At 48.7% G+C, this 26,319-nt stretch overlaps 1 protein-coding gene across 8 annotated transcripts; it reads right to left on the bottom strand.

Annotated features, from left to right (window-relative positions):
- Positions 1–1,079: 1,079 nt before the first annotated feature.
- Positions 1,080–26,057, bottom strand: Unc93a (unc-93 homolog A). Of its 8 annotated transcripts, none has more exons than XM_021149216.3 (10): positions 25,879–26,057; positions 18,603–18,656; positions 18,233–18,377; positions 15,703–15,884; positions 15,175–15,404; positions 13,013–13,138; positions 10,066–10,283; positions 8,639–8,774; positions 7,963–8,094; positions 1,080–2,316 (listed from the first exon to the last, which is right to left on the bottom strand). In XM_021149216.3, the coding sequence occupies exons 3-10, from the start codon at positions 18,317–18,319 to the stop codon at positions 2,051–2,053; spliced, it is 1,377 nt and encodes a 458-aa protein (XP_021004875.1). In that variant the 5' UTR covers positions 18,320–18,377; positions 18,603–18,656; positions 25,879–26,057; the 3' UTR covers positions 1,080–2,050. The 8 variants fall into 8 exon arrangements, with proteins under 8 accessions (XP_021004875.1, XP_021004873.1, XP_029326745.1 ...); XM_021149214.3 differs by lacking the exon at positions 25,879–26,057 and adding an exon at positions 24,282–24,404; XM_029470885.2 differs by lacking the exon at positions 25,879–26,057 and adding an exon at positions 22,751–22,838.
- Positions 26,058–26,319: the final 262 nt, after the last annotated feature.

Below are 26,319 nucleotides of genomic sequence, written 5' to 3'. Positions count from 1 at the left end.
ATTTCTCCACAGTGGAAGCACATGGTCTCACCGCATTGTCTTTCCACTGCCTTGCTGGCTGGAGCTAAGACAGTGCTAATTAAACACCTGTCAAGTGAAGAGACGAAGCCCTCATAATTTGTTCATGCGGTACGGGTCTGTGTGACACGTGAGCCTGTTTTCCATTCTCAGCATGAAGGATGGACTAGGAGAAAACAGGATTACACCTCAGAGGAGCCACTGTCTGTGAAGCTGGGCCATTGAAGTCAGCCAGTGTGGGGCAGAGTGGAAATGATAGGGAGGGGGAAGAAAACCAGGGAGAGACATGAGAGGTCCCAGGTAGGAAGGCCTTCCAAAGCAGGACCAGCAGGCATCCGGTTCCCATCAGCCAAGTGTGAGTGAGATCCACACACTGTCAATACCCCCCAGACTTGCCTCTCCTAAGGACTCCATGCCATCCTCAGAATGTCATTCAGGATACAGGGATTTGCATGCATGAAACACCTTAGGCCACAGGTACACTTCTGCATAATACAGGCAAATCTTTCCAGCTCCTGTGTCCTATTTTAAATTTCCCCACCTCTGCCACTGATGACCCCTCAGGGCACTGGTTGGAGAGAAGAAAAACTCACTGGAAGAAGATAGAATTGTTCTCCAGGGAGTACTGTGCTCCATGTAGGAACACCAAGGTATGCGGAGTAGCCGCCATCTCCGACAAAGGACTTAGAGAAAAAAGCATGGGTGGAAAAACTGGCAGCTGTGCCATTAATAGAGCTATTCAAGATGAAGAAAAATGAAGGCACCACTGGGGTCATGACGATAGAGTGGGCATGTGGCATGTAACACACATGCCTTGTCTGACTCCACCGTGATAGCGTGAGCAGCTGGCAGGTACGATGTGTGAGGTGTGTTTGACATTGACCAGAGTGAGAACTGTGTTTCCAGCATCCCATCTGGAAACCCTCCACGGCCTCTAACACGTATAGTCCCCAACGTGGCAAGCATGCATGCACAAGTATACATGTATGTGTTGTGTGTATGTGTTGTATGATTTATGATCTGCATGAGCTTTTAGAAAACATATTTGGGCAAGACATAGATCCAGAAAACAATTTCACTGTTTATTTAGAAAATCCCCCGGGAACTTTTAAGAGGCGCAAAAGTGCCCAGTGTCTTTGTTCAGGTGACTTCCTGTACCCATCTGTAAAAACTGTGATATTAGGTGTTCGCCCATTTGTACAATTATGGTGTTTATATTTTATAATATGATGGTTCTTCCAATTATTAAGCACAACAAAAAACTAAGGTAAACATTCTGGAAATTTTTGAGATTGAATTCATATCTACCATTAAATTAGTAGATACTTCCATGTGTAGTGGTGTGTGTGTGTGTCTGTGTGTGTGTGTGTGTGTGTGTGTGTGTGTGTGTCTGTGTGTCTGGGTAGGAGGTAGACATTATGTGTCCTTGGTTGCTACTAACCTTAGTTCTTGGGACCAAGATCTCAGGACTGAACCGGGAGCTCATGGTCCTGGCTCTCCTGGCTACTTAGTCAATGGTTCCACGGATCTTTCTGCCTCTGCCTCCCCAGTACAGGAATTATATGTGCACATTACCTTTCCCTGATTTAAAAAAACAAAAAACAAAAAAACAAAAGAAACAAACAAACAAAAAAAAACATGGGTTGAGGGTTCAAACTGGGGTCCTCGTGCTCAGCCTAGAAAGTGCTTTCCTGACGGAGCCACTTCCTCCACCCCAGCACCTAGCTACGGCTTCCTTTTGGTAGTGTTGTGGGCTGATCGTGTGGCCTTGTGTTTGCTAAGGATGCACACTAGCACTGGACTATAATGCCAGCCCTTTGCATATCCTTTTGATCTCCATGAGTAGAAAACTAGACTAGAAATTTGTTAAATTGCGGAAAATACAGAAAAAAAAAAAAAAACTATAGATGATCTTTAGAATGTCCACATATTGACGAAACAGTTGTGGAGAGTCGAGTCTATGTCCTGAGCGCTGCTACGTGGACCGCCTCTGCTGACCAAGGCTGGGTTCTCAGCCATCACTTGTCCACATTTACATTTTTGTTTTCATTTCTTCCTCTTCTGTCTGGTTTTTCGTTTCTGCACCAAGGACCTTGGAAGCAGCCTTGGCTTCCAGGTACTCAACTGTCCCGTAACCAACCACGGCCAGACTCAAGACACCCAAAAGGATGTAGAGCTTGGTACTCACACACAGAAATGAGCTGTAGCCAAAGGCAATGACAAACCCTATGGCTTCCCCAAGGCGGTAGCTGGCAAAAGCGGGTTCTTTGTTCTCGTCAAACAGGACACCGAAAAGAGCTGTGGAGGAGAGACCAGAATGAAGTGTTGTGAAAAACCTCAGACAGGGCTGGAGAGATGGCTCTGTGGGTTAAGTGCTCGTGGGTAATCAGGAGAACCTGAGTTCAGACTCTCAGTATCCACAGAAAAGGCCAGGTGCTGGCCTGCAACCCCAGTGCTGGGACAGAAGGGAGGTCTTCCAGGGTGTGCTCACCAGCTGACCCAGCTGGGTCAGAGAGAATCTGTCTCAAAAAATCAGACGAAGAATGACTAAGATAATGTTGACTTCTGACATCCACACACATGCATATACATGTGCATATACATCCAGTTACCGTACAGATATCACAAGAACACGAACACATATATGCACACCACCCATAGACACACAGACATACACAAAGACCTCAAACATGGTCCATTAGTGTCCTGAACACAGGCTTTGTCTCTGCCAGTTTTCTTGAAAATATCTGGATGTTTTTCTTGCTAAAAAATAGTAAAAGCACAGAATTATGCTGACAAGTCAGACGATAGCTGGCAGTGGGCAGCATGGGAGGAGATACATGGAAGTTCCAGAGCACTAGATCCTGGAAGGAGCTGTTCAGTCCTCTCTCTAACGATGAAGAAAAGAGAGCAAAGAGTTGAGTGTGTGTTGTTGTGGAGTTTGTGAACCCTGGGAAAGACCATAGACTCAATCCAATTATAACCAACGATTTACTGTTTAGCTGCTAGCAGAAAGAACAACCACTGTGCCAAATTTGAGATTCCCATGAGAAGGGGGTTGAGGGAAAGATGTTTAAAGGGGAAAACCATGAGAAGACCTCCAGTATCTACTCAAGCAAGCAACAGTTGGTCTGTTTTGCCAAGTGGTTAAGGCAACACTGTGCAAGGTGCGGGGCAGCTCCTCCCCAGCACCCAGGACTAAACAGAAATCAGTTATATTCATGGGACCTACATTTGTCCTCTCAGGGTATGCCACCAACATTTGGGTAGTAGTATTCCAGTGGGCGATGCCCACCCCCAAGTGCTTAGAGGTGGAATCAAGGCCTCTGGAAATTTCTCAAACTTCTACTACTAGTTCTGTGACTTCTATTTGTTAATGTTCTCAGCCGTTTTGTTTTGTTTTGGTTTGTTTTTAGTTTTAAATTGACACATAGCACGTGTCTGTGTGCATGGGTGTATGTGTGTCCCTGTGTGCATGTGTGTATGAGTGTGTGCATGTGTGTATATGTGTGCATGTGTATATATGTGAGCATGTGTGTGTGTGAGCGTGTGTGTATGTGTATGCGTGTGCCTTCATTCCTGAACCTTTCTGAGTAGAAGAGTCTGTCAGTCTGGCAGAGGGAATCTCACCCCAGGGTGAGAGAATCTGTGATTATCTTAGTCCCCCACCGATGGTATTTTTTGTTGGTCACAGCAAATGTAAAACTCATACAGCCTGAAAACTGCTTCCTTTGCTTTCTGTGCTGGGATGGGACATTTTTGATAGGTGTGGATGAGAGCTAGGACTCCATTGCATGGCATGGATGAGTAGCAGGTACATCAGGGAAGGACCCAATGAGACAGTAACAGACCAGGTGAACTTCCATGGTCTGTCCAGGCCCCAGACTGCTGATCCAGCTCCACCCAGCTCCTACTCACACAAACCCTTCTCCTCAGGCCCCACATTGCCTGAGAAACCCTGCTTGACTTCCCAGCATGACCCAGGATGAAGGGCTCGAAGATGGAGAACCTGGAATAGAGCATGCTGGGAGGGAGGGCCCTGGGATGGATGACACAGGATGGGGTGCCCAGAGTGAAGGATCCTGGGTAGAAAGGATCAACATGGAGGATCCTGGGCTGGAGGGCTCCAGGCTGGGAGAATAAGAACTCCAGCGCTGGTAACTGTGGGGGGTCAGGGTGATCTACCTGGCAACTGGACCAGCAGAAATGGCCCTGTTCCTTCCTCGCTGCCAACACAGACACTTCCATCAGAAGGAGCCAGGTCACCACACAGCCAAAGAAGCTAAGGGTTTGGATGCATAGCCAGAACTGCCACCTTCCCTTCGGGGATGCCTGTTAATCAAACCAGCCCTGCGGGAGAGTTGTCCAAGTGAGCTAAAACTAGACAGACAACGGAGGGGAAGGGATGTTCATTTGTCACATTACTAACAACCAGACAGACAAGGGAAGTCACATGGGAAAACAGGTGTCCATATCAGCAATGTCTAGATGGATGACAAGGGGGCATGGCAAGCAGGTGACCATCCCTGTATTAACTCACAGACATGGATATCAAGTGCAAGGTGGCATCCAACACAGGCTCCTACAGCTGGAAATGGAGGCTTGTGGTAAAATGGGGGAATCCCACAATATCTGCCCTTTGTGAGCCACAATGAACCCATTTCCAGAGAGCAGCCAGATCTGCCTGGCTGTGGAAGATGCTCAGTACTGGGGGATTGGACACGGGCTCTGCGCAGACTTGGTACTGCCTCTGCAGCTTGTCTAGAAACATAAGACTATTGTGAACTAACCTGTTTGTTTACAAAGAGATTTGTTTTGCTCTCAGCCTCAGCCTGACCTGTCTGCCTCATCTATTCAAGGCACTCAAGGTTGAAGTGACTTAGACGCTGACTCTAGTCCTTGGATGAGGTTATGTGAGGAGCGAACAGGCATCTCATCTGTTGGGAAAGCGGGTTAAATAAATGGAGCACCCAGAAGGAGTCAGACTTCATGCACTTATGAACTTGAAAAAAAAAAAAAAAAAAACTCTTCAAGCAGCTAACAGGGCAAAGTGTATTTTTAGATGAGACATGCTACATCTTAAATGCACTGCCATGGCATGTGAGGGTTGCTATAGCAACTGCATCCAACCTCCCTCAGCTGTCAGACTGAATGAGCAGATAGGCAGAGATTCACTGCTGGGAGGTTGAAGAGATTCCTAGAGCCCTCGGGGTACCTAGCCCCAGCAGGAGGAGCGAGTGTCCGAGTCCTGTGACAGATTGCTAAACTGAGGGAGGATAAAAATGGTGACCCATATTGCCACATCTGTCCCTTATGTGCTTATGTGCAGTCGGAGGGCAGGGAGGGCATTGAATATTCTTCTATAGCAGTCTGAACCCTTAAGATGAGTCTCTCACTAGAGCTTGAGCTTTCTGGTTTTCGGCTGAGTGCCTGGCCAGCCAGTCTCCTCTCCCTTTCCCCAGTGCTGGGTTTACAGGCTCTGACCTGGGGATCTAGGCTCAGGTCACATACTGTTCGTGCAGCAAGTGGATTTACCCACTATCCCATCTCCCCAGCCTCACACAGCACTGTTCTTGACATGTGGCCAAAGCTACATGCAACTTTCCATGTTGTAAAGGAACAGACGTCCATTTGGATGCCTTTGTGTGGATGCACTGTGCTCTGGGGAACTGGGCAGGAGCCAGCTGCAGGGACTCTGCGCTCAACACTCCCCACTGGGGTGGCTGCAGGCACAGGCTTTCAAAGAAACTGCTCCCCGAGAAGCTGGTTTATCTTTAACAAAATGTATGCTCTTACCTGTACAAAAAAGGTTGAAATTATCTCAATTTAAATTATCATCCCTTGTTCAACAAAGTCGTTTTTCAAGTTACTCACTGGATTTGAGTGTTCATCACACACACACATGCACATGTGTGTGTGTGTGTGTGTGTGTGTGTGTGTGTATACAGTCTTGAATAATTTGCAAAGCTTAACAAAGATACTCTTGGTGAATATTTCAAGTCCATATAAAGACAGGGAGAGTTAAGGTAATTATCCATTATATGTCAAAGAGAAAAACTGTTTTTGCTGAAATCTCTTGATGCTGGGGTGGGAGATAAAGCAGGCTGTCTGTCCCAGTGTCTTCCTTGCTTCCATAAATACTGCTTCTGCAACTGCAGTGAGCTCAGGACACCAGCATGCAGACTTCATGTATGTTTCAGTGAACTCTGTTAGATCTGTACGGGGTTCGATGCAATTTCTCTCTGGTGCTGACAGTGTAGGGTGTCTAAAATTCCTACATGATCTGCCATGACACTAGTTTATAGTTCTGGACTTCCAATAAAAGCTAAAGTGGGTTTCTGATTACCTAACCCCAACACACATACATACACACACACACACACACACACACACACTGAACCCATACATTCCTACAAACAGGAGCCCAGTCCAGCCCATGAATAGTCTAGCTGTTTGTTCCTAGTTACTGATTTTGGTCAAAAACAACTGGATACAGGGTACCAACCACACACAGCCTGTCATTAGGTTCAGTTTCCACTAAAGCCAACAGTGCTATGGTCCCAGCAGGGCCTCTATACCTGGCCATTTTCGGTTTCCCTAGGGTGTTTTTTTCCAGCTTTGTAAATGGACAGCACATTGGGATTGCAGCAAGGACGAGCTCTGGAGGATGTGGTCCGCCATCTTCAGTAGCGTGGTATGGTCACATGCAGATCCACAGACAGTAGCCGGGCCTCCCTTTCCTGGCAACCCTGCCGTGGGTTTCCTTTAGCAAGCGTCTAAGCCTGAAAGTGTCCTGACTGCCGATGGAACAGAGTGGGGAAGGGGTCATTTATGAACCACATCTGTCTCAGAACTCCCTTGGGGTCATTAAGACCTTCCAGACACAGAGCCCTTCCCTACCTGATCCTTAGGCACTCCAGGACCTTGGGTGTTAGTGCAGGACTTAGGGTTGAGAGCGCCCAGCTTACTATGTTATTTATAACCGGCACCCAAATGCACACCCTGTCAGCTGCGCAGAGAAATCAGCCACACAGCATCCTGCATCCTTCTCAGCCTTGAAGCCCTCTGACTGCTCCTGGGGTAGAAGCAAGAGCCTCTAGCAAATCCAGTGCAAATACCCTGGCATTTCCCCAACCTTGACACAGCATTGACACACCCCCTCCCCACTGACTCTCTTGGAGCCTCCCTGGTGAGCCCCTGGGTCTGGTACCCCCATTCCACAGCCCATCGGGACAGCAACATTCCAAACACGTGCATTTTCCTGTGTCTAGCTATGCCCCTCACTTGCTGGTCCTCTTGACCTCTTGGTCAGGCATTCTGACTGGGCAAGGTCTTCCTCAGGTGACATCTACCTCCGCTTCTACACAGTCATTTCAACTGCCAACCACCAATCAGTCCTCTTGGGTTAAGGGGGGTCACACTCCCTGCCTGTGGTTCTCTTGGGGGTCATCAGACCATCTCACCTGTCTATCAGGACCATAAACCTCTACCCACAGGTGTCTTTCTCCTTTGCATCCTTTTATCCATCTTCTATGGCCTCATGTCCACAGAACACAGTGGCATGCATTCTAGTGTCCTGTGGCCCCTATCGGGATGCTCTTTGGCCCTTCTTGCTATCTCTTCCTCTGGTTCTGCATCTGTGCACACCTGTGAGCACTTCAGGAACCATCTTCTGCTGCATGGAGCCTCTGTTCAAACTGGACCCTCCTTCTATGTCATGCAAAATTGGGGATAAGAACTCACTTCAGATCCAGAGCATGGTCCTCGAGACCTATCTGTCTCTCTCACTCTCTGGGCTCCAGACCTGCCTTCTACTGGAGGATTCTACTATCCACACAAAGAGTGCCCAGATTGCACCCTGGTGGCTGCCTCCTGGCCTTGCTACCCTCAAGGACAGCTGACTGAGGGAGATGGAGGCCTTGTTAGCCTGTGCTGGGCACTTACCATTGTTCTGTGTCTGCCAGACAGCGTCAGACATTCCCCACAGGCCAGAGAGGACGAAGAAGACAGGCAGTTGGTTGGGGTTTGGGTGCCACAGCAGGAAGACCACAATGCAAGAGAAGTGAATGGCTGCTCCTGGTCAGAGGAAACAAGACAGAGCAGCAATTGGCTGTTCCTTCTGCCTGAGATGGACCTCGGGGAGCCTGCACTAGGACTACCATCAGAACCCCTGTGCTTTCAGTCTTTCTAACGCTTTCACACCATGCTCAGAAGCAGGATGGTGAGAGAAAGCTCCGGTGTATGAGTGTATGACTGACTCTTAGGGAGGCCTCTATGCTGTGAGGACCACAGTCTCTGCTGTGTGGCTGGGAGACCCATAGTTTGTGTCCCTACAATGTGAGCTAGGCATCTAACCAGTATAGAAACAATAAGAGAAGACTGGGAGAAATCAGAGCAGTGACATGTCTGGATTTGTTCCTTGAGATGACTTCTACGGCAGATCCCTGTAAGAGGGAAACATGTAACTCCTTTTGTTGGAGGAAGGCAGGAGGTGTTGGAGGCACAGGAAGAACAGAAGGGAGGCAGGAAAGCACACCCACAGGGCTTCCCTTTCCAAGGTTCCTCTACAGCCTTCCCTGCCCCGGGTTTGTGTATGCTTCCTTGACAAGTGTCTACTTACCCAGCGCATAGAGCGCCGCCCTGCCCGTGTACTTGGAGATCTTCCCATACAGCAGGGAGCACAGTGCAGTCATAGCTGCGAAGCAGATCATCACGTAGCCCACAAAGTGGATGCCCAGGGCACAGGTCACATAAGACTAGGGGGAAGCAAAGAGCTCAATGAGTTGTGCTTATAGGTCCCACTGTGGTTCCAGTCTGACTCTGCCATGTGACAGCTGACATGCGGATGTGGCCCAGGACCTGTATTTACACTGGCATGTGGGAGAGGGTCTGGTTCGACCAGAATGGACAGGCATCTGGGAAAATCTCTTCCTATACATTCTTTGCCACAGGTGTGATACACACACTATTTTACACAGTTCACAAGAACATTGACAGGTCTCATCACTTCCTATCGGGCCTAAGGCCCCGTGAAGGAGATGGGACATCCCTTTGTGGCAGGGAAGCCATAGGGCAGCCTCAACACTTGGCCTCCATTACTGGATGAATCAAAAACACAGCTCTTTGGTTGCTAATCTTCTTTAATAAAGACAGAAGACTGATCCCCTCCCCCAGTTAAAAGAGTAGTATTGCTCGATAAACCCAGGACAGCTAAATATTGCTTGAGGCACATTTATCCAGAGATAGCTGAAGCTTATGAAAATCCAGGTTAGGTTGGGTAGGTACTGTCTTGCTATTCTGGAGGGAGGCCTAAGGGTGGGGATAAGGTAGAAATATTCCTAGCGTGATGAGGAGGCAAGGCTTATGGGTAGGGCCGGGGATACAGCAGTGATCCCAACCTTGCCTTGCCTCCTGCATAAAGGAGTCTCAGCCAGGGACTACCTGGCACAGGTGGCTCCCTCCCTCCCTCCTGAAGCACCGGGGCTCCTCAGAACAATAGAACCTGGGGACAGGCCCCTATGGAAGACAGTAGCTGTGATTGTGTCTGCCACTAGGCACGGCCCACTCTGCGTGTCCACACTGCCTGTACTGCCCTAGGTGAGGGGACTTCTGTAAGCACAGAAAAACCAGGTGGGGCATGAGCAAGAGAGCAGCAGGCCACACAGGTTTCTTGACTGGAATACATGGTGTGAAAGCGGGCATGGGGAAGAATTCCAGCACTGCCCGTAGATTTAACTCCTTCCCCTGTGTTTAACAACTGTGAGAATATAGGGAGGGCTCCAGGACATGGGTGTCACACACAGCTAGGAACAGCTACGTTCTGCCAGCCTTGTTCTTTCTAGAGAAGACAGCTGCCTAGCAAGGAATAAGAAGAAGTCAGATAAGAAGGCAGGGACGAATGTCTCGAATCATAGATTCAGCTATTGTAGGACTGGGAAAACCATGAATTTGAATCCACTCAAGGATCCCGGGCCACTGGTGCTGGGACACCCTAAGGTCCCTTTAGGTAGAGGCCGGGTACACAGCATGAGCCCTGGGCTTCTCTACCTTTGTGTACTCTCCAGAGAGGAACCCTTGTTGAAACCCACTGTACAGTGGCAGGAACATCAGGAGACACAAACGCTTGTCTCTAAACAGCATGAAGGTTGACAGTAATGTGGACCAGAGAGGTGGTGGTCTGGGCTTCCTCTCTCTTTCATTCTCAAGCTTGTCTTCCAAGGACTCAAGAAACACAGCTACCAGCAGGATGGCCAGGACACCACAGCCTAGAAGGACACATGGACGGGTGTCAGTGATACCTGGGTCATACGTGTTCCACCCCTCTTCATCTCCGTGGGACAGCTAGCCACTGGGTAACTAGTGACAAGCTGCTCTTGATCTCATATGTGCTAGGTCTATAGCTGACCTGTGGCTTGCTTTCACTTGAAGCCACCCACAGCAGGCCACCCACAGAGGAAGAGCATGTTTTTAAAGAAAAGACAAAAGTCCCCCAAGACAGATGGTGAGAGCTTTGTGTCTGTTGAAGAGGGATACAGAAATCTCTTCTTGCATTAAACACCTGGCAGGTGTGTGCTGTCCCGTCAGGCAGACCTCAGAGAGGGATGTGCTTATGGGACAGTTAACAGAGGGCACCAGGGGTCCTGGGACCTTTTGTCGCATTTGGAATGTAAATAGGCTATCTGTAAGGGGGAGAAGAAAACGAAACAAGAACCTAAAAGTATCCATTTTACCCTGAACATTCTGTACATCCACAACCGAAATGCACAGAGTCAATAAATCTTTCTTCATGCTCTGCCCACCCTACTTCTCCAGTCAGCTCCATCCCCCTGCGCAGGAAACAGACATTCAAGTGGGTGTTTTGGTTCATACAGAGGCCCCTCTGGCCCCTAGTGGTGAGAGGTGTCTTTTGTAACTTCTTTTGAACACTGATATTCTTTCTGACAAGGGCAGTTCCCCAGGGATGTGAGATTCACTCTGGGAGTGAGGGTCAGACTCAGCCGGGGTGTGTGTTTCTTCCCTTTCGCTCCCAGCACCAACAGCTAAATCCTAGCAATCTTTAAAATGACATGATTTTATCCTGTCTGTCTTACCAATACCTTTTCCCATCTCAGCCACAGGCACTTCTGTGGACACCGATGTAGCTCGACTATGTCATTGTGCTCCAGCCTTACTGAACCATGGGATTATGAAGCCACCTCTCTGACTAATGTTTGCCAAGATGGTCTACCCAGTCTCAGTGCCCATCACAGAAACCTCCTCATTAACACACTTACACTCAGAAAAGTCCAGATCCCTTCAAAGCTTTCAGTAACTCAGCCGCTTTCTCTCCTGACTACACAGCATTCCCTCTAATGCAATATTTCAGTGGTGCTGATTAGCTGTGGAGCAGGCTGGACAGCTCCTGCCATGAGCATTCTTCGGTCACCCTTAAGTGAGCAGGTGCCCGGGCATGGGAACACCCTGTGCTTTTCTAACCATCCAGATGTTGGCTGTGGGTAGAGCTTGAAAACAAGCGTCTCTTCTCCACTGATGGTGGGAAGCTCCCTCTTCTCGGGCCACTCTGCAGCCAGGGACTTCAAGTTTGGAGTGGCACAGAGAACGCCATCTCTAACAAGAAACAGTGAGAGCCTGCGAGTGACAGGGTCATGGACTCAGAAGCCACATCCTCTAATCAGAGGTGTATGTACCCCATGCCAGAGGTTCAGGACCTTCCAAGGTGTGAGCTGGTGACACAGAACTCTAAAGACACACCACAAGAGACTTCATTATGGATGCAATGCTTTGAAACCCCAGGTAACCACTCCAGGGATGCCACTATGGACATTATAGTCCATTTTTATCTCTTCTTATTTGTTTATGGTGATGTGTTTTTTTTTAAAAAAAGGGTCATAGACAATCTCCAGGTCTCAGAATAAGACGATGTCTCCACCCAGCTTGGGCATGGCCTCCTTTCCTAAACCACTCTACCTGCTAAGTAGGCAACAGGATTTATCCAGTGTATAAGTTATGTGTGTGGACGGAGGCTGTTACCAGAGAATGTACTGAGAGGGGCCTGTAGGCCTGTGGGTATCCCCACTGTGGAGGTACCACAAGGCCACAAACGAGGAGCCCTAGAATTACAAAGAACACACCAGCCTGTGGCCTGTGCTTTTCTCAACAGCCAGGATGGACACTATACAGTCTGAGGGACAAGACATCCTTAACAGCCTCTTATAGACATATATAGCTAAAGTTCTACTGAAAAGAACATACTCATTCATCAAGGTTATCTGTGGCTTTCCCCCCACCACAAAGATAATAGTGAGTGACACATGAGACCATGTGATGCCCAAAGCCTGAATTATCTACCGCCCCAGTTGTACAACACTGCCATTTCACAAGCCCAGGTTCTCTATGACTGTCTAAGAACAGTGGGAGCAGGCAGGGACACCAGTTTAGCCCAGTAGGTTCCATAAGCATCTGGCTCCCCCACCACAGCTGGGGTGGATATGAGAAAGCCCAAGCTAGGATCCCTTGCTCTCTGCATTGCCACAGCAATGTAAGCAAGATATTGACTGAGCACACGTGTAGATTTCAGGTGATCAAAGAAGGTAGAAACATAGAGGCCACTTGTGGTACCCACTTCCCACCTCCTTCTCGCTCTTCCACCTCATCCTCATCCTAGAACAATGCAGCCCATATTACATGGGGCTTTGTTGGACGGTCCTGGCCACTGACTTAGCTGTCAGAGATCAGCACCCAATATAACTGGTAGGGCTTTATTTATTAAAGGGCAAGCACAAACATAGCCTCCCATTATTGCAAATTATACAGTGCATTCTGCACATTTGGGAAAATCACAAGGGCTGACACACCCAGAGTGCAATGAGAAACCATTGCCCTGGGTGACTGCCTTCGTGATCGAGGCGTCTCTCGTGCCAGGTAAGGGTGGCTGGGGTTTCTATGGAGAATGTCGGCTTACGGGCACACTAAGAGGTTGGGCACTTGTACATACCAGTGTAGATGCCCAGCAGTGTGTAGATCAGCTGCTGGGAGGGGTGATGAGTGCTGTTGGTGGCCGCTGGACCCATCAGGCAGTCTTTGGCTCCACAAGACATGAGCTGTTCCTCTGGGATGGCCTCTACAAAGTTGGAATAAAGACGATGAGGTAAGAATTCTAAAGACCTAAGGCCGAAGTCAGAGGTCAAAGTATGGTGACCTGTGGCAGGTGGCTTCATGATACTTTTTTTTTTTTTTTTTTTTTTCAGAAAATGAATGTTGGTTCCTCTATGTGTTAAAAACAAAAACAAAAAACAATGTGGCGGGTGATGGCTGGAGAGCTGGCTCAGAGGTTGCGATCACTGGCTGCTCTTGCAGAGGATTGGTTCCCTAACTGCAGTTCCGGAGAATCTCATGTCTGCTCTGGGATCTGAAGGCACTACATGCACATGGTTCAGTGATAAATACATGCCTAACACCTTTCTCTCTCTCTCTCTCTCTCTCTCTCTCTCTCTCTCTCTCTCTCTCTCTCTCTCTCTCTCTCTCTCTGTCTCTCTCTCTCTCTCTCTCTCTCACACACACACACAGACACACACACAATTGGAACTACTATGAATGATTGTCAGCTTGTCAAGATCTAGAATCATGTAAGAGACAAGCCTGTGGGCCCTTCTCTGGGGAGTGAGGGACTATTGTCTAGGTTAGGGTAGTCTCTGGGCATGCCAGTGGGGGCTTATCTCATTACTGAGGGACATGGTGGCCTGGCTGTATCTAAGCAAAGTCTGTGGCCTTTCTTTCACCTGATGTGATACAGAGACTAGGTTTGTCCTCAGTTTGGCTGAATGACCGTGATCACGCACAGGACCACATGCCTTGTGTCTTCCCTGCCTGGGACACTTGGTCATCATGAGGGAAGGAGGTGGGTGGGTGACTTCTGAGCTTCCTGTCATCAGAACCAGGGTGGAGGGAGGAAATCATTCCGATCCAGAGCCTGTCACTTCCAGAAAGTTCTGCTGTAAGAATGAAAGGCTGACATCCTTCAGCCAGAATGTGGCATGAAGGAGATGCTGGCTCTGCCCCTGGTGGGTGGGGTTGAGGGAAGACTGGCCTGGAACATTCCCTAAGTCAGGGGATAAGGAGTTGGACAGATGGACATAACACTGACCTGTGGCTCAGTTTTATAGGAAGATGAGGCAGGTAAATTCTTCTTAGCCACTCTATGTATCCCTACTACCTGTGTGGAAGTTGGGAGTGCTCAGTTTTCCCATGACACCTGAAGGGACTGGCAGGCCTTGCCCTTCTCCCCAGTTCCCTCTACCTTGCTAAAAAATCATTAGATGGGCTGGTGAGATGGCTCAGTGGGTAAGAGCACCCAACTGCTCTTCCGAAGGTCCAGAGTTCTAATCCCAGCAACCACATGGTGGCTCACAACCATCCGTAACAAGATCTGGCGCCCTCTTCTGGAGTGTCTGAAGACAGCTACAGTGTACTTACATGTAATAAATAAATAAATCTTTAAAAAAAATCATTAGACTACATTCCTAAAGCTAGCCTCAAGGTCTATTCCCTTATTTGGCCACTTCCTCCTACTGAGGCTGACTGCCAAGGTCCAGTTATCAAAGTGTTGAAGTCCAGCAACCAAAAGCCTCCTGTGGCTCACCCAGTTAACATGCCCAATCAAAATTAAACATCTCATCCTAACACGGGGTTTCCCATTTTAGCTTTATAAACCGCCATTTGCCTATGGGCCACATGTGTCTCCTCTCTAGCTAGAGTCAGGCCTTTGTGGCATCCCTCACTCTGGGACAAACACCCCTTCCCCTCTCCCTTGCCTCTTTCCTCACCTCTCCCTTGCTCTCTTCCCCTTCTCCCTCTACGTCTTTGTCCGTTATCCCTGCTGTCTGTCCTTCTGGGGCAAATCTTCTTTGTGCTGTGAGCATGGTTTGGGGGGTGTCTTAGGTGACTCTGAGGTTCCCTACCACACCCTTTCCCAAAGAGTTTCCCAACCTCCACAGGGTACCTGTGGAAAAGACAACTACTCAGCCTCCTGGCTGCTCCCCAGAGGTGCAGGACCACCTGCCTCCACAGTAAGGACAGGCATTTAGATGGAATTGGGACCGCATGTAGCTCCCATGAAAACCTGGATATTCCTAAGGCCATTCAGCCCTCACCCTTTACCTTGCGTGGACATCTTGCCGAACACCAGCGAGGAAATCAGGTTGCCCCACACTCCAGAAGATTGGAATACCAGGAAAAAGATGCCGAAATACTGGTTCACCACATCTTTGCCAAGCTTCCCCGCCTTTTCCGCTTGCAGATTTCCCATGGTTGTGAGGTAGGTACCCTGAGCCGACCACAGAGGGGCTGCACCCAGGCCCAGCAAGATGGAGGTAGGGATCAGGGTGTACCTGCAGAAAGACCCAGCAAAGATGGAGGTAGGGATCAGTGTGCACCCACGCAGGCCAGTGATTCCCTCTGTCCTATTCTCAAAATCTGAGGGTACAGGGAATGGGTCGTTGGTCCCTTGCTGGCTGAATCTCCCTGAGAATCATCTACATCGGATACTCTATAACCATGAAGACACCCATGTGTGTGAAGGCAGGGCCCCAGGAGAGATCCCAAGTCAAGGAAAGGGTTACCACCAGGGTCAGGAGCCAGAGAGGAAGGCACACACACACTGGGAAGGGCCGGCTAGAGGGGCTGTACCAGTTGGCATGGAAGTTGCCCAGGGAGAAGACCACATAGCAGCACATGGAGCCCACGATGGTCCACTTGCAGCCACACTTCTTGATGAGGATAGGCGGGAGGAACATGGAGGACAGCAGCACAGAGGCATAGAGTGTGCTGAGTGTCGCCACCCCCAGGCCCTGCTCACTGTAGAGGCTGCTCTGTGGATGAAAGGCAAGCCATCAGAGGAGGGGACGGTTGAGAGAACTGGGTGGGGTGAGGAGATATGGCTGAGTGCTGGCCTCAGGCTCAGGGCCACCTCAACCCTTGAGCCACTAGATACCGGCCTTCTCACACAAGGACAGTGCAGTAAAGGTGAATAAAACCAGATTCAGCTTCTGACTCCCAGGGAGGAGGCAGTATGGGAGGAGTCCATGGGAAGGTGGGAGGAGTCAGTGGGAAGGTGGGAGGAGTCAGTGGGAAGGTGGGAGGAGTCAGTGGGAAGGTGGGAGGAGTTTATGGGAAGGTGGAAGGGAAGCCTGGAAGGTGTGCTCAAAGCAGAGACAGAGCATTCACCAGCCAGAGCCCTCACTACACAGTGAGGGAGGAGAGGAGGGAGAAGGGGATGAACAAGCACTGCCTCCACTCCCTGCATCATCCTACCTGTCCTCTCCCATGTTCTGTGCACACATGGGTCAGCTGCACCCAACATACACTCCAGCCAGTCCCTAAGATCCTTACAAATGGAATCCTGACAGATGGAATCTGAATCAATCACCTTCCTCTAAAGTAGTATTACCTGGAGACTCCAAGTAGCAAGAAGCACTGTTGAGCCTGGCCCTTTTAAAAGCAGTTTTGCCCTGGGTGCTTCACTTGCACCTGTGAGCTTGCCTGCTTTGCATTTCTAGTGAAATTCTGACACAGTACCTGTCAATCTTGGGATATCTCTGCCACCCACACTAGGGGAGGGACATTTGTGACTTATGACTGCTTCTGACTGCAGACCACTGAAAATGCAGGCACTCATCAACATCTAAAATAGGGCCAGAATTTTAGAAGCTAATGACTTTTTTCACATGAATACCTATGCTCAAGTTGTCTAGCATACCAGCATATGCTGGACAAGTTCATCCATGGAATATTCATATAAAAATAAGCACATGAGTGTTGCACTATTAGACCTCATTACATAAACATTACGATAGCCTTTCTATCTGGCCAGGGAAAGGCTGGGACGTGCTTTCCACTAGAGGGCCATGTAGGGCTATGTTAGCACAAAAGTCATAGCATCTGCTACCTTCAGCTGGTGAACTCACAGGAGCTGTCAGAAACCACAAAGCAGGCAGCAGCACTGAGCTGGTAGCACCAGTGCTGCATGAAACCCTGTCTTGAAAGAGAGAAAAGAAAGAAGGAAGAGAACAGGGGAGTGAAAACAAAGACAGAGACAGAGAGGAAGGGAGGGGGAGGGAGAGAAAGAGATGGAGAGATACAGACAAAATAGAGGGGAAAGGAGGAAGGGAGGGAGGGAGAGAGAGGGGGGCTGGAGAGATGGCTCAGTGGTTAAGAGCACTGACTGCTCTTCCAGAGGTCCTGAGTTCAATTCCCAGCAAACACATGGTGACTCACAACCATCTGTAATGGGATCTTATACACTCTTCTGGTGTGTCTGAAGGCAGCTGCAGTGTACTCATATAAATAACAAATAAATAAATCCTTAAAAATAAAATAAAGGGCTGGTGAGATGGCTCAGTGGGTAAGAGCACCCAACTGCTCTTCCGAAGGTCCAGAGTTCAAATCCCAGCAACCACATGGTGGCTCACAACCATCCGTAACGAGATCTGGCGCCCTCTTCTGGAGTGTCTGAAGACAGCTACAGTGTACTTACATATAATAAATAAATAAATTTTTAAAAAGAAATAAAAACAAAGCTTGTGGAAGGAAAGAAAGAAAGAAAGAAAGAAAGAAAGAAAGAAAGAAAGAAAGAAAGAAAGGAAGAAAGGAAGAAAGGAAGAAAGGAAGGAAGAGGGGAGGGGAGGAGAGGGAAGGGGAGGAGAGGAGAGAGAGGTAGGGAAGGAGGGAGGGTGGGAAGGAGGAAGAGATTAATCTACTTTTACTGTAATTACACAGGGAAAGCTTTCAGATCATCCCCAGGCCCACATGACCTAGAAGCTCATGATCACCCGCCTCGTGGAGATGGCTGCTTGGTTTTCACACAGGCTCACAGATGTGAGCTGGAAGAGATTCCATAAGCGGTCAAAATGCAGACGATTTTGCCGAAGCTCATGATTCGCTTAAAGCTTTGTAAGGTCAAGTGAGGATCAGCAGAGTCACAGATCTGCCCAACCACAAAGCCACTCACAGGCAGTGTCCTGTCAGCCCTCAGCAACCTCCTTCTTGCCCCAGGGCCACACACTCCTGGGCTGTGGAGCACTGGAGTCACTCTGGAGGAATGTGAGCAAGACTAAATCTTGTTTGGCTTCATTTGAAAATGAAAACTATTCCAGGGAGTTGTGTGCCAGTGTGTGGGGTGTGGTGGTGTGGACTGGATAACATGAGGGGTGCATCTCACCTGCAGATTCTGCAGGCCCCCGTAGGCAGTGAAGAGCAGGAGGAATCCACAAGAAACCACCAGAACATTCTTCAGGCTCCTCTCCATTATGCAGACGGATTGTCAGTACCAGTGGATGTCAGAGAGTGAGTACGCGTCCAGCTCCCTAAGAGAAACCAATTGGAACATGGGAAATGGCACAGGTACCAAGCATCACCCCTGAGTTAGGAGTAGGTTGGCCATTAGATAGTGCGCTAGCTTTTGCAAGCCAGAGTCCACCTTATGCTCGCTCTCTAGGAAAGGTTATGGCTCTTATCAGCTCCTCTGCATTTTTCTCCATGTTACTTTCAGAGAGGAATGCCACACTCTTGTACATTTGATTTGACAGTACCTCATATGTCCAGAGAAGCTGCCAGTGGTGCAGAACATGGAATGTTCTTCTGTCCTGAAGAACAAAGCAGAAACCACTAACTTTTAGAATGCCCGTCCAACTTCTGAAAAACATTTAATGTGATACTATCCAGGGCCTTAGAAGTGCAAAGACAGGTGATTTCACAATGTTGCGATGATGTTTCAAGTGATAGGGCATGGTAATTCATCACATGCAGAGAGCAATTTTATAGTATAGCATTTCATGTGTAGCAATTTGCATTTGAAATTGTAGACCCATTATAAGACAGCAAAGCCCAGGATTTCAGCCCAGGGCTGTGCCCGTTAACGCAGCAGCTGCCAATCATGTGTGGCCACCGAGTTCTTGAGGGATAGCTGGCACTCGCTGTGGAACTGAATTTGGATCACATTTAGTTAATTAACATTGAATATTCAAGTGGGCAAGTGTTGGACAGGCCAGATCCAGAGTGCCAGAGTGTTCTGCACACCGAGTATAAGTAAAAGAAGAAACACTCCATGCTGGATATGTTGGTAGGTGCTTATAATAGCACTCTGAAGGCAGAGGCAGGCAAATCTCTAGGAGTTTGAGGCCAGCCTGGTTCACATAGAATTGCAGGCCAGGCAAGGCTACATAGTGAGACCTTGTCTCCTTCTATCCAGTTGTTAGTAAACCTAAGTGTTCTTAGACTGTTCCCAAGGTGCTGGGTCTTTGGTCATTTCTGTTAAGTGTGGACCAAGCAAGTGAACCCTTAGAGCCTTGGTAATGGGCCTGACCTCCCATAATGGAGATAAGGCTCTTATCGCTTAATCGGTTTCTATGAAAGACAAACCTTGTGGAAGTCATTGGTTTAAATATTTACTAAACACGGGTTATTACATGGATAAGCATGTGAGAACAACACTATACACTAGCAGGATATTCTAATGGGGGCAGGAGGAGATGGTCCAGGCAGTGAAGCACTCACCTCACAGGTATGGGGACCCGAGTTTGATCCCAGCCCATGTTAAAATACATGGTGACTAGTTATAATGCCAAGGATAGGGAGGTGGAAAGGGGAGAGAGAGTCCCTGGGACTCGTCGGCCAGCCAGTCCGAGTGAACTCCAAACCAATGAGACAGCCTGTCTCAAACGCATTAGACAATATGCCTGAGGCTGTCCTCTGGCTCTGACTGGAGGCTGTGAAAGACCAAGAGGCTAACAGCATAGAGAACTGTGGAACCAGCCTAACTCAGTGATCCCCAGCAAATGCCAATAAGACAGGGTGAGCAGGAGGGACATTTAAAGGAGAGAAATACTTAGCATCACGTAGACGTTCACACACTAACCTTGCTACCAGCGAATGAAATTTTAGCTTCATTTAGTGAATTTTGGGGGTAATGTTTTAGATGGTAGTCTCCTTATCTGTGTCAAGGGGGAATTTTGAAGTGGGAAATATTGTTCAAAGTCTATAGGAGATGAGTTTTAGGTACAGTCTTCTTGAGGCCAGAATCAAGGGTGCTCTTACTGTCCCAGATTCTGACTGCTACCCTCACTGGCTGACACACCCTGCAGACCTGCACTTGGATGGGAGGAGAGAAGTCCAGGCTATGTATTGGAAACAGATCTGACAGGAACAAGACCCTGACCCAGGGCTAAGCTCCTAGGCTGAAGCACTTAGACACCATACTGGTCATCATGCCACACTCTCACCATCTGTCTTGGGGTTTCCATTGCTATGATAAAACACCATGACCAAAAGCAACTTCAAATTTGGTGTTTTGAATAAGAACGGCCCCCATAGACTCACATATTTTAATGCTTAGTCACCAGGGAGTGGCACTACTTGATAAAAATTAGTGGGTGTGGCCTTGTTGGAGGAGGTGTGGCCTTGTTGGAGGAGGTGTGTCATTAGGGGTGGGCTTTCAAAAGCCCAATCCAGGGCACAAACTCTCTCTCTCTCTCTCTCTCTCTTCCTCTCTCCCTCTCTCTCTCTCTCTCTCTCCCTCTCTGGAATTCTCTGCTACTTTTTCAGCATATGTCTGTCTGCATGCCTCCACACTCCCCACTTTGAGAATAATGGACTAACTGTGAGCCAGCCCCCAATTAAATGCTTTCTTTTTTATAAGAGCTGCCATGGTCATGGTGTCTCTTCACAGCCATGGAACACTGACTACGGATGACTTAGTTAATCTTACAGCTCTCAGGTCACATTCTGACACTGAGGGAAGTCAGTGCCAGAATCTGGAGGTAGGAGCTGAAGCAGAGCCATAGAGGAACACTTGCCAGACTGACTTTCCTTCTGACTTGCTCAGTTTGCTTTCTTGTACATCTCAGGACCAACTTTCTAGTGTCGGCTGAGCACTCCCACATTGGTCATCAATCAAGATGATAACCCACAGACCTGCCTCCGGGCCAATCTTATGACAGTGTCTCCTCATTTAAGATTCCCCTGTCTCATGTGACTCTGGTTTATGTCAACTTGATAAACCAATAAAACCACAACAACCAGAAAAGCATGCACATGGGGCTAAAGAGAAGCCATGGTCCTGCACATGAGCTCAGACAGGAGACTACTTAGCAGAGAGCAAATGAAGACCAAGTGCTTCATGAGGACCCCAGGGAGGAAATGTCCTTTAACCTTAGGGCTCTGGATCACGTAACTCACCAGCCACCGAGGACCACTGTTCTACCACTGCCCAAAGCAGGGACTCTGAGATTCACAATCACTTAAGTCAGTAAACTCCCCGTTGAGAAGCTTAAGCAATAGCCTGCTCTTTCAGGAAACGTGCTCATGTGAGCAAGCTACTATTAGTTTTCTTGGCATTTACACCTGAAATCTAAAAGTAGCACCAAGTGAATGGTCATTGATTCTACTAATTTTCTGCAGGGAAATAAAACACGCATACTCAGAGACTGGGGGGTTACCACTCCCTTTTGGAATTCTGGAACTCTTACGTTCTAGGAATACTCATATTCCATGCCTCCCCTTCAACCTCCCTTAGCAATTTGTATCCATGCTATTTTCCACTACTTTCCAGAGAGCCCGTCTTACAACAGACAGTAGAAACTGCCCTCACCCTCCCACTACTGATGAATCCTATGGAGCCCCAGGTTGGCAGAGACTGTGATCACCTGGGAATCTGGGTCTTGCTGTCTTTCAGAGGTTCTAGGACACACTTCTACTGTTGACATTTGAGTGACCTGATGAACCAGTCACTCTTGACTTCTCAGTCTGCAGAGCCAATGACCACGGCATCCAGTCTGGCTAAGGTACTGCCACCCTGTACAGAAGGAGGCCAGATTGGGGTCTGGGGCTCAGCCCTTCCTGACTCTCCCTGCTGCTGCAGCAATGCCTAGCAATGCCCAAAACCAGAGCTCAGGGAGTCACTCACTGCCACACCCCCACACTCTAAAGCATAATGACACCAGGCCCTGTTTTAGGATATACCTAAATGCATACGTGCTGACACACATAAATGTCTCCAGTGCTGTAGACACAGCTCTTCCTCTGCATCTAGCCACAGATACTGGGAATGGATGTTATTACAAAGCTGGAGCTGACCTCTGACAGGGTGGCCAGCAGCCTGTGCTCATGGGCCAAGGTCCAGGGGAGGAAACAGATACAAACCAAACAGCCAAGCAAAATCCAAAGTCAATCAAGCAAACTCACATGACTATAAGACAGAGCAGGCACCAAAACTCAGTTAGGGCAGAAAACACACATACAAATCCATCCCCACCGGGGCAGCAGAGTAAACCCACCACCCATAGCAGCTCTTATTCATAAATGCCCCAGGGGAAGATTATCTGCCATTTGAACAGTAAAGCCTGGTTCTGTGGCCTCCACAGCTTGTCAGTTCAGTGAAGCGGGCAGCTCACCGTGGTCTAACAACCCGCAATTAGAGGCCAAGAGCTGGACAGCTGAGGAACACTTTCACGTGTGTCCACAGCACTCAGGCAAGGTACACACAAGCGGTCATTGAGCTGGTGTGTCCTGCGTGTGCATGTAATTGATTGCTCTGTCCCCACAAACAAAGCCAAGTATTATTAAGTTATTCTGGAAGAGCTCAAAGGACAAGTTTGAACCTTGCTCCCACGGCACACACACACACCCATAAAACTGGTACTCCGTCCCCATGCTAGATAAGTGTCACCCTGAGTCTACTTACCTACCTTTGTGACCTTCTTGCTTCCTGTCACTACCTGGCACAGGGCTACTTTGATCTTCAGATGCCAGTGTGGTTTCCAGGATAAAACTTTAATGCACTGTTCAGAGCTGTTGTGTTTTTGCCAGGGTGCATTGGGAAAGCAGGGTTGGGCAACACTTGTTTTTCTATGAGCAAGTAGCAAAGCCTGTCTGTAAGGTGCCTCCTGGCTGGCCATGATCAGAGCTATGGAACCAGCCAGTCATGGGGAAGATTCTGGGGGCAGATTCCAGAGACAGGCAGGGGAACTACCCAATGTTGTTAAGGCCAGTTATAAAGGCTCCTACTAAAACGTAGTGTCTACAGCTGGGGAGATACTCAGTGGTTAAGACCATTTGCTGCTCTTCCAGAAGATCAGGGCTTGATTCCCAGCACCCATATTGTAGCTCAGGACAGTCTGTAACTCCAGTTCCAGGAGATCCAATACACAGTTCTGGCCTCAAGGGTTCTACATGTGTACATGACACACAGATATACATATGGGCAAAACACCCATACACATAAAATTAACAAGGAAATAAATAGTACCTGGTTTGAAAAACATGGGAAAAGTTAATTTCCGTATGTACACATGGATATATTATAAATATATGCATCTGCAAAGCATATTGCATTGCATATTCACTGTATATCGGTGCACATGTCTATGTCCACATACTGTGTGCACATACCCACATACAGTGGCTCTAAGATCTGACTCATCAAGTTCTCCTCTGAGCAGCTGAACTTCCATAGGAAAAGGCACAAACCTGTCTATGTCTGATGGAGCTGTATACTAGTCTAGCCTCTAAGATCATCTAGTTTTACAAGGAAAAATGTTCTTAAGGAGACAATACTTCAAAAGTAAGTTTTCTTAGGAAGAACTTTGCAAAATCAACTGAGACAGCCCCCTGAGTGTGAGCAGTCCCCTTCTGTACTGGTCGGTGGGGAATTAGCCAGGGTCCTGCCTTAGGTCACATGTCTGGCCTTCTTCCAACCATCAGACACAGGCCAAGTCAGAGGAGTTAGTTGCCTCATTTTTATGGCTCACCTGCGTTCATGATCTATGTTCACCCTGATTCTCGAAGGCATCTGTCCACACCACCACCCAGGGATTTACCCAGATGCCGGGAAAGAACGCACCAGCCCAGGTACAGAAACACTGAAGTGGAAGGACCAGCTTGTGCAGCCTGGGCCTCCTCTGCCAACTCTCCTTCCCGCAGGCCCTGGGTTATCTGCTTGGGGCAGGTGGATGGGAAACACCTTTTGGTTGGGCTATTTACCATGATCCCCAGGTCCCTCCTGGAGCCCAGGTGAACTCTGGTAGACAGCTCTGTTGGTTAGCAAATGTCTCCTGAATTCTGTACCTTAGATATGGAAATGGTCTGCCACTTCCACCAAGCCAGACCCCTCCTCCCAGCCTGAACTTGTGGTTTGGGGCTTGTGCTTGGGTGGCCTGCAGGACTAGCTCATCAACTGCCTCCTCTAAGGCTAACAAACACATACCTGGCCATACCTGCCCATCCCATTTGCTCTGTCCCTTTTCGTCGTACTGCCTAGCAGATTCCCAAGGCTGAGATGGCCGAGACAGCACAAGGAGGCAAGCACCCACTTAGCGGAGGAAAAAAGTCAGGCTGGACACTGAACTCAGCTGAGGAAGAAGTCAGGCTGAGGCTGTGCATTGAGAGCAGGCAGGATTGTGACTCACAAGGGAAGGCAGGAGCTCTGCTCTTACTGCAGGGGCTGTGGGAGGGGCTGGCTTTCACATCTGGATGTCATCTACAGAGGGTGTGCATCACCCCACAGGTGATGTCAGAACCCCCAGATGAGACGCGCACACCCCATGGGCTCTCAAACAGCTGTAGAACTTAAATCATTATGGTCCATTTTCAGTTTCATCAAAGAATCACAAATAAGTAGGAGATATTAGACCCCTGTCTTCCCGAGCCAGCAGCTGGCACCTGCTCGTTTAGGCACATTTTAGTTTGTCTTAGTGTTACATTGTAGCTCTATTACAATCTGCTGTGTGGCTCGGCCCACCCAGCAGAAAAAGGAAAAGGGATTCCAAGCCCCAGGAGAATGGGAGCTTTGGAGGTGAGGGCTTTGTTGGCAATGCAGGAGAGATTGTTCCTCCATGAAGAATTCAGCCAATGAGGCATTTAGACAAGCAAAGACATGTATGTTAGACAGGTTTGTGCCCAATTGGTACACCAGACATTTTTGCTCCTTGTCATTCATGACTTCTGAGAAACCAAAACTAAGTAAATCCCCCTGGCTTGGAGTAGTCTGGGTCTCCAGTGCTTTTATGATGAGTCAGGGATCATTCCTCACACCAGCCCTGGATAGTCTGTGTCTGGACTGGGCAGGAGTCCTGGGGATGTGGACTCAGTCATGTGACTTCAAGTAAGCCAGATGGCACTTTTATCTTACCCCAGGGGGTGGGGGTAGCTTATAGCTGGCATTGATAAGACGTCTCTGTGGCCCAATAAGCTATTGCACTTCCCAAGAGGAGATTGAAAGTCAGCTTTGGGAAACAGAGCGAGAACGGGGCTCAGATCACAGTGAGGTCACCAGCCCCGTGCACCAGCCATCTCTCTCTATGCAGCCCTCACCTATGCGCAGCCTGTTTCAAATGTTTCCAACTTTCCCTGACCTTTAAGTCTTTTAGGTTGTAGGAGCTGAGCTTCTGAACTCATGACTCCTCTCTTGTTTTTGTTTTTCGAGACAGGGTTTCTCTGTATAGCCCTGGCTGTCCTGGAGCTCACTTTGTAGACCAGGCTGGCCTCGAACTCAGAAATTCACCTGCCTCTGCCTCCCGAGTGCTGGGATTAAAGGCGTGCGCCACCACGCCTGGCCTATGCCCCCTCTCTTGATTGAGTACCCACTGTGTGTTATTCTGTGTGTCTGTGTCCTTGTGCGTTCATCTGTGTGTATGTGCATGTATGAGTGTGTCTATGTGTGTCTGTGTGCATGTGTGTGTATAGATCTTATGAATCTCTACATGTACCTGCACATACATCTCTCAGTGCAGAGGAGGGAGGGGTTGAGCTCCCAGGGTTTGGTTCATCCACCAGTGGCTCCAGAAAGCCTTCCACACGACCTCGTTCTCTTACCTTTCACCCCCCTCTTTCCATGTGCCAGATTCACTCCTTTGCTGATAATTGAGAGACAAGAAGAGCCACAGCTGAGATGGAAACCTGCTGTTCTTGAACATGTATGAAGATTACGCTTTCTCTCACTGCCCCGCTGACTTCTGCTGCACCCAGGCTCCAAGGAAACAGTGATGGATATGCAGTCTCCGTCTCAACTCTTCCCCCTTTTGTGTTGAAAGAGCAACCTCACCACCAACTACACACCCCTACACAGCCTATGCCGCCGCACCCCATGCTGCTGGGGTGAGGTTTAACATCCAGGTGTTCTGCTACCCTCAGATCACAGGTGGCCCCTGATTCACTAGGGATGGAGTCACACACAGGGTTGGCTGCTGAGATTAGAACCATTTGACCTCTGGAAGTCCCAGGACCTAGAGAAAAGCACTTCCAGGTCAGCATGTG

The sequence above is a fragment of the Mus caroli genome, unplaced genomic scaffold, assembly GCF_978045245.1.
Source record: "Mus caroli unplaced genomic scaffold, Mus_caroli_1 scaffold_18, whole genome shotgun sequence".
NCBI classification, from domain to species: domain Eukaryota; kingdom Metazoa; phylum Chordata; class Mammalia; order Rodentia; family Muridae; genus Mus; species Mus caroli.
This window is presented reverse-complemented; position numbering and strand designations above follow the sequence as displayed.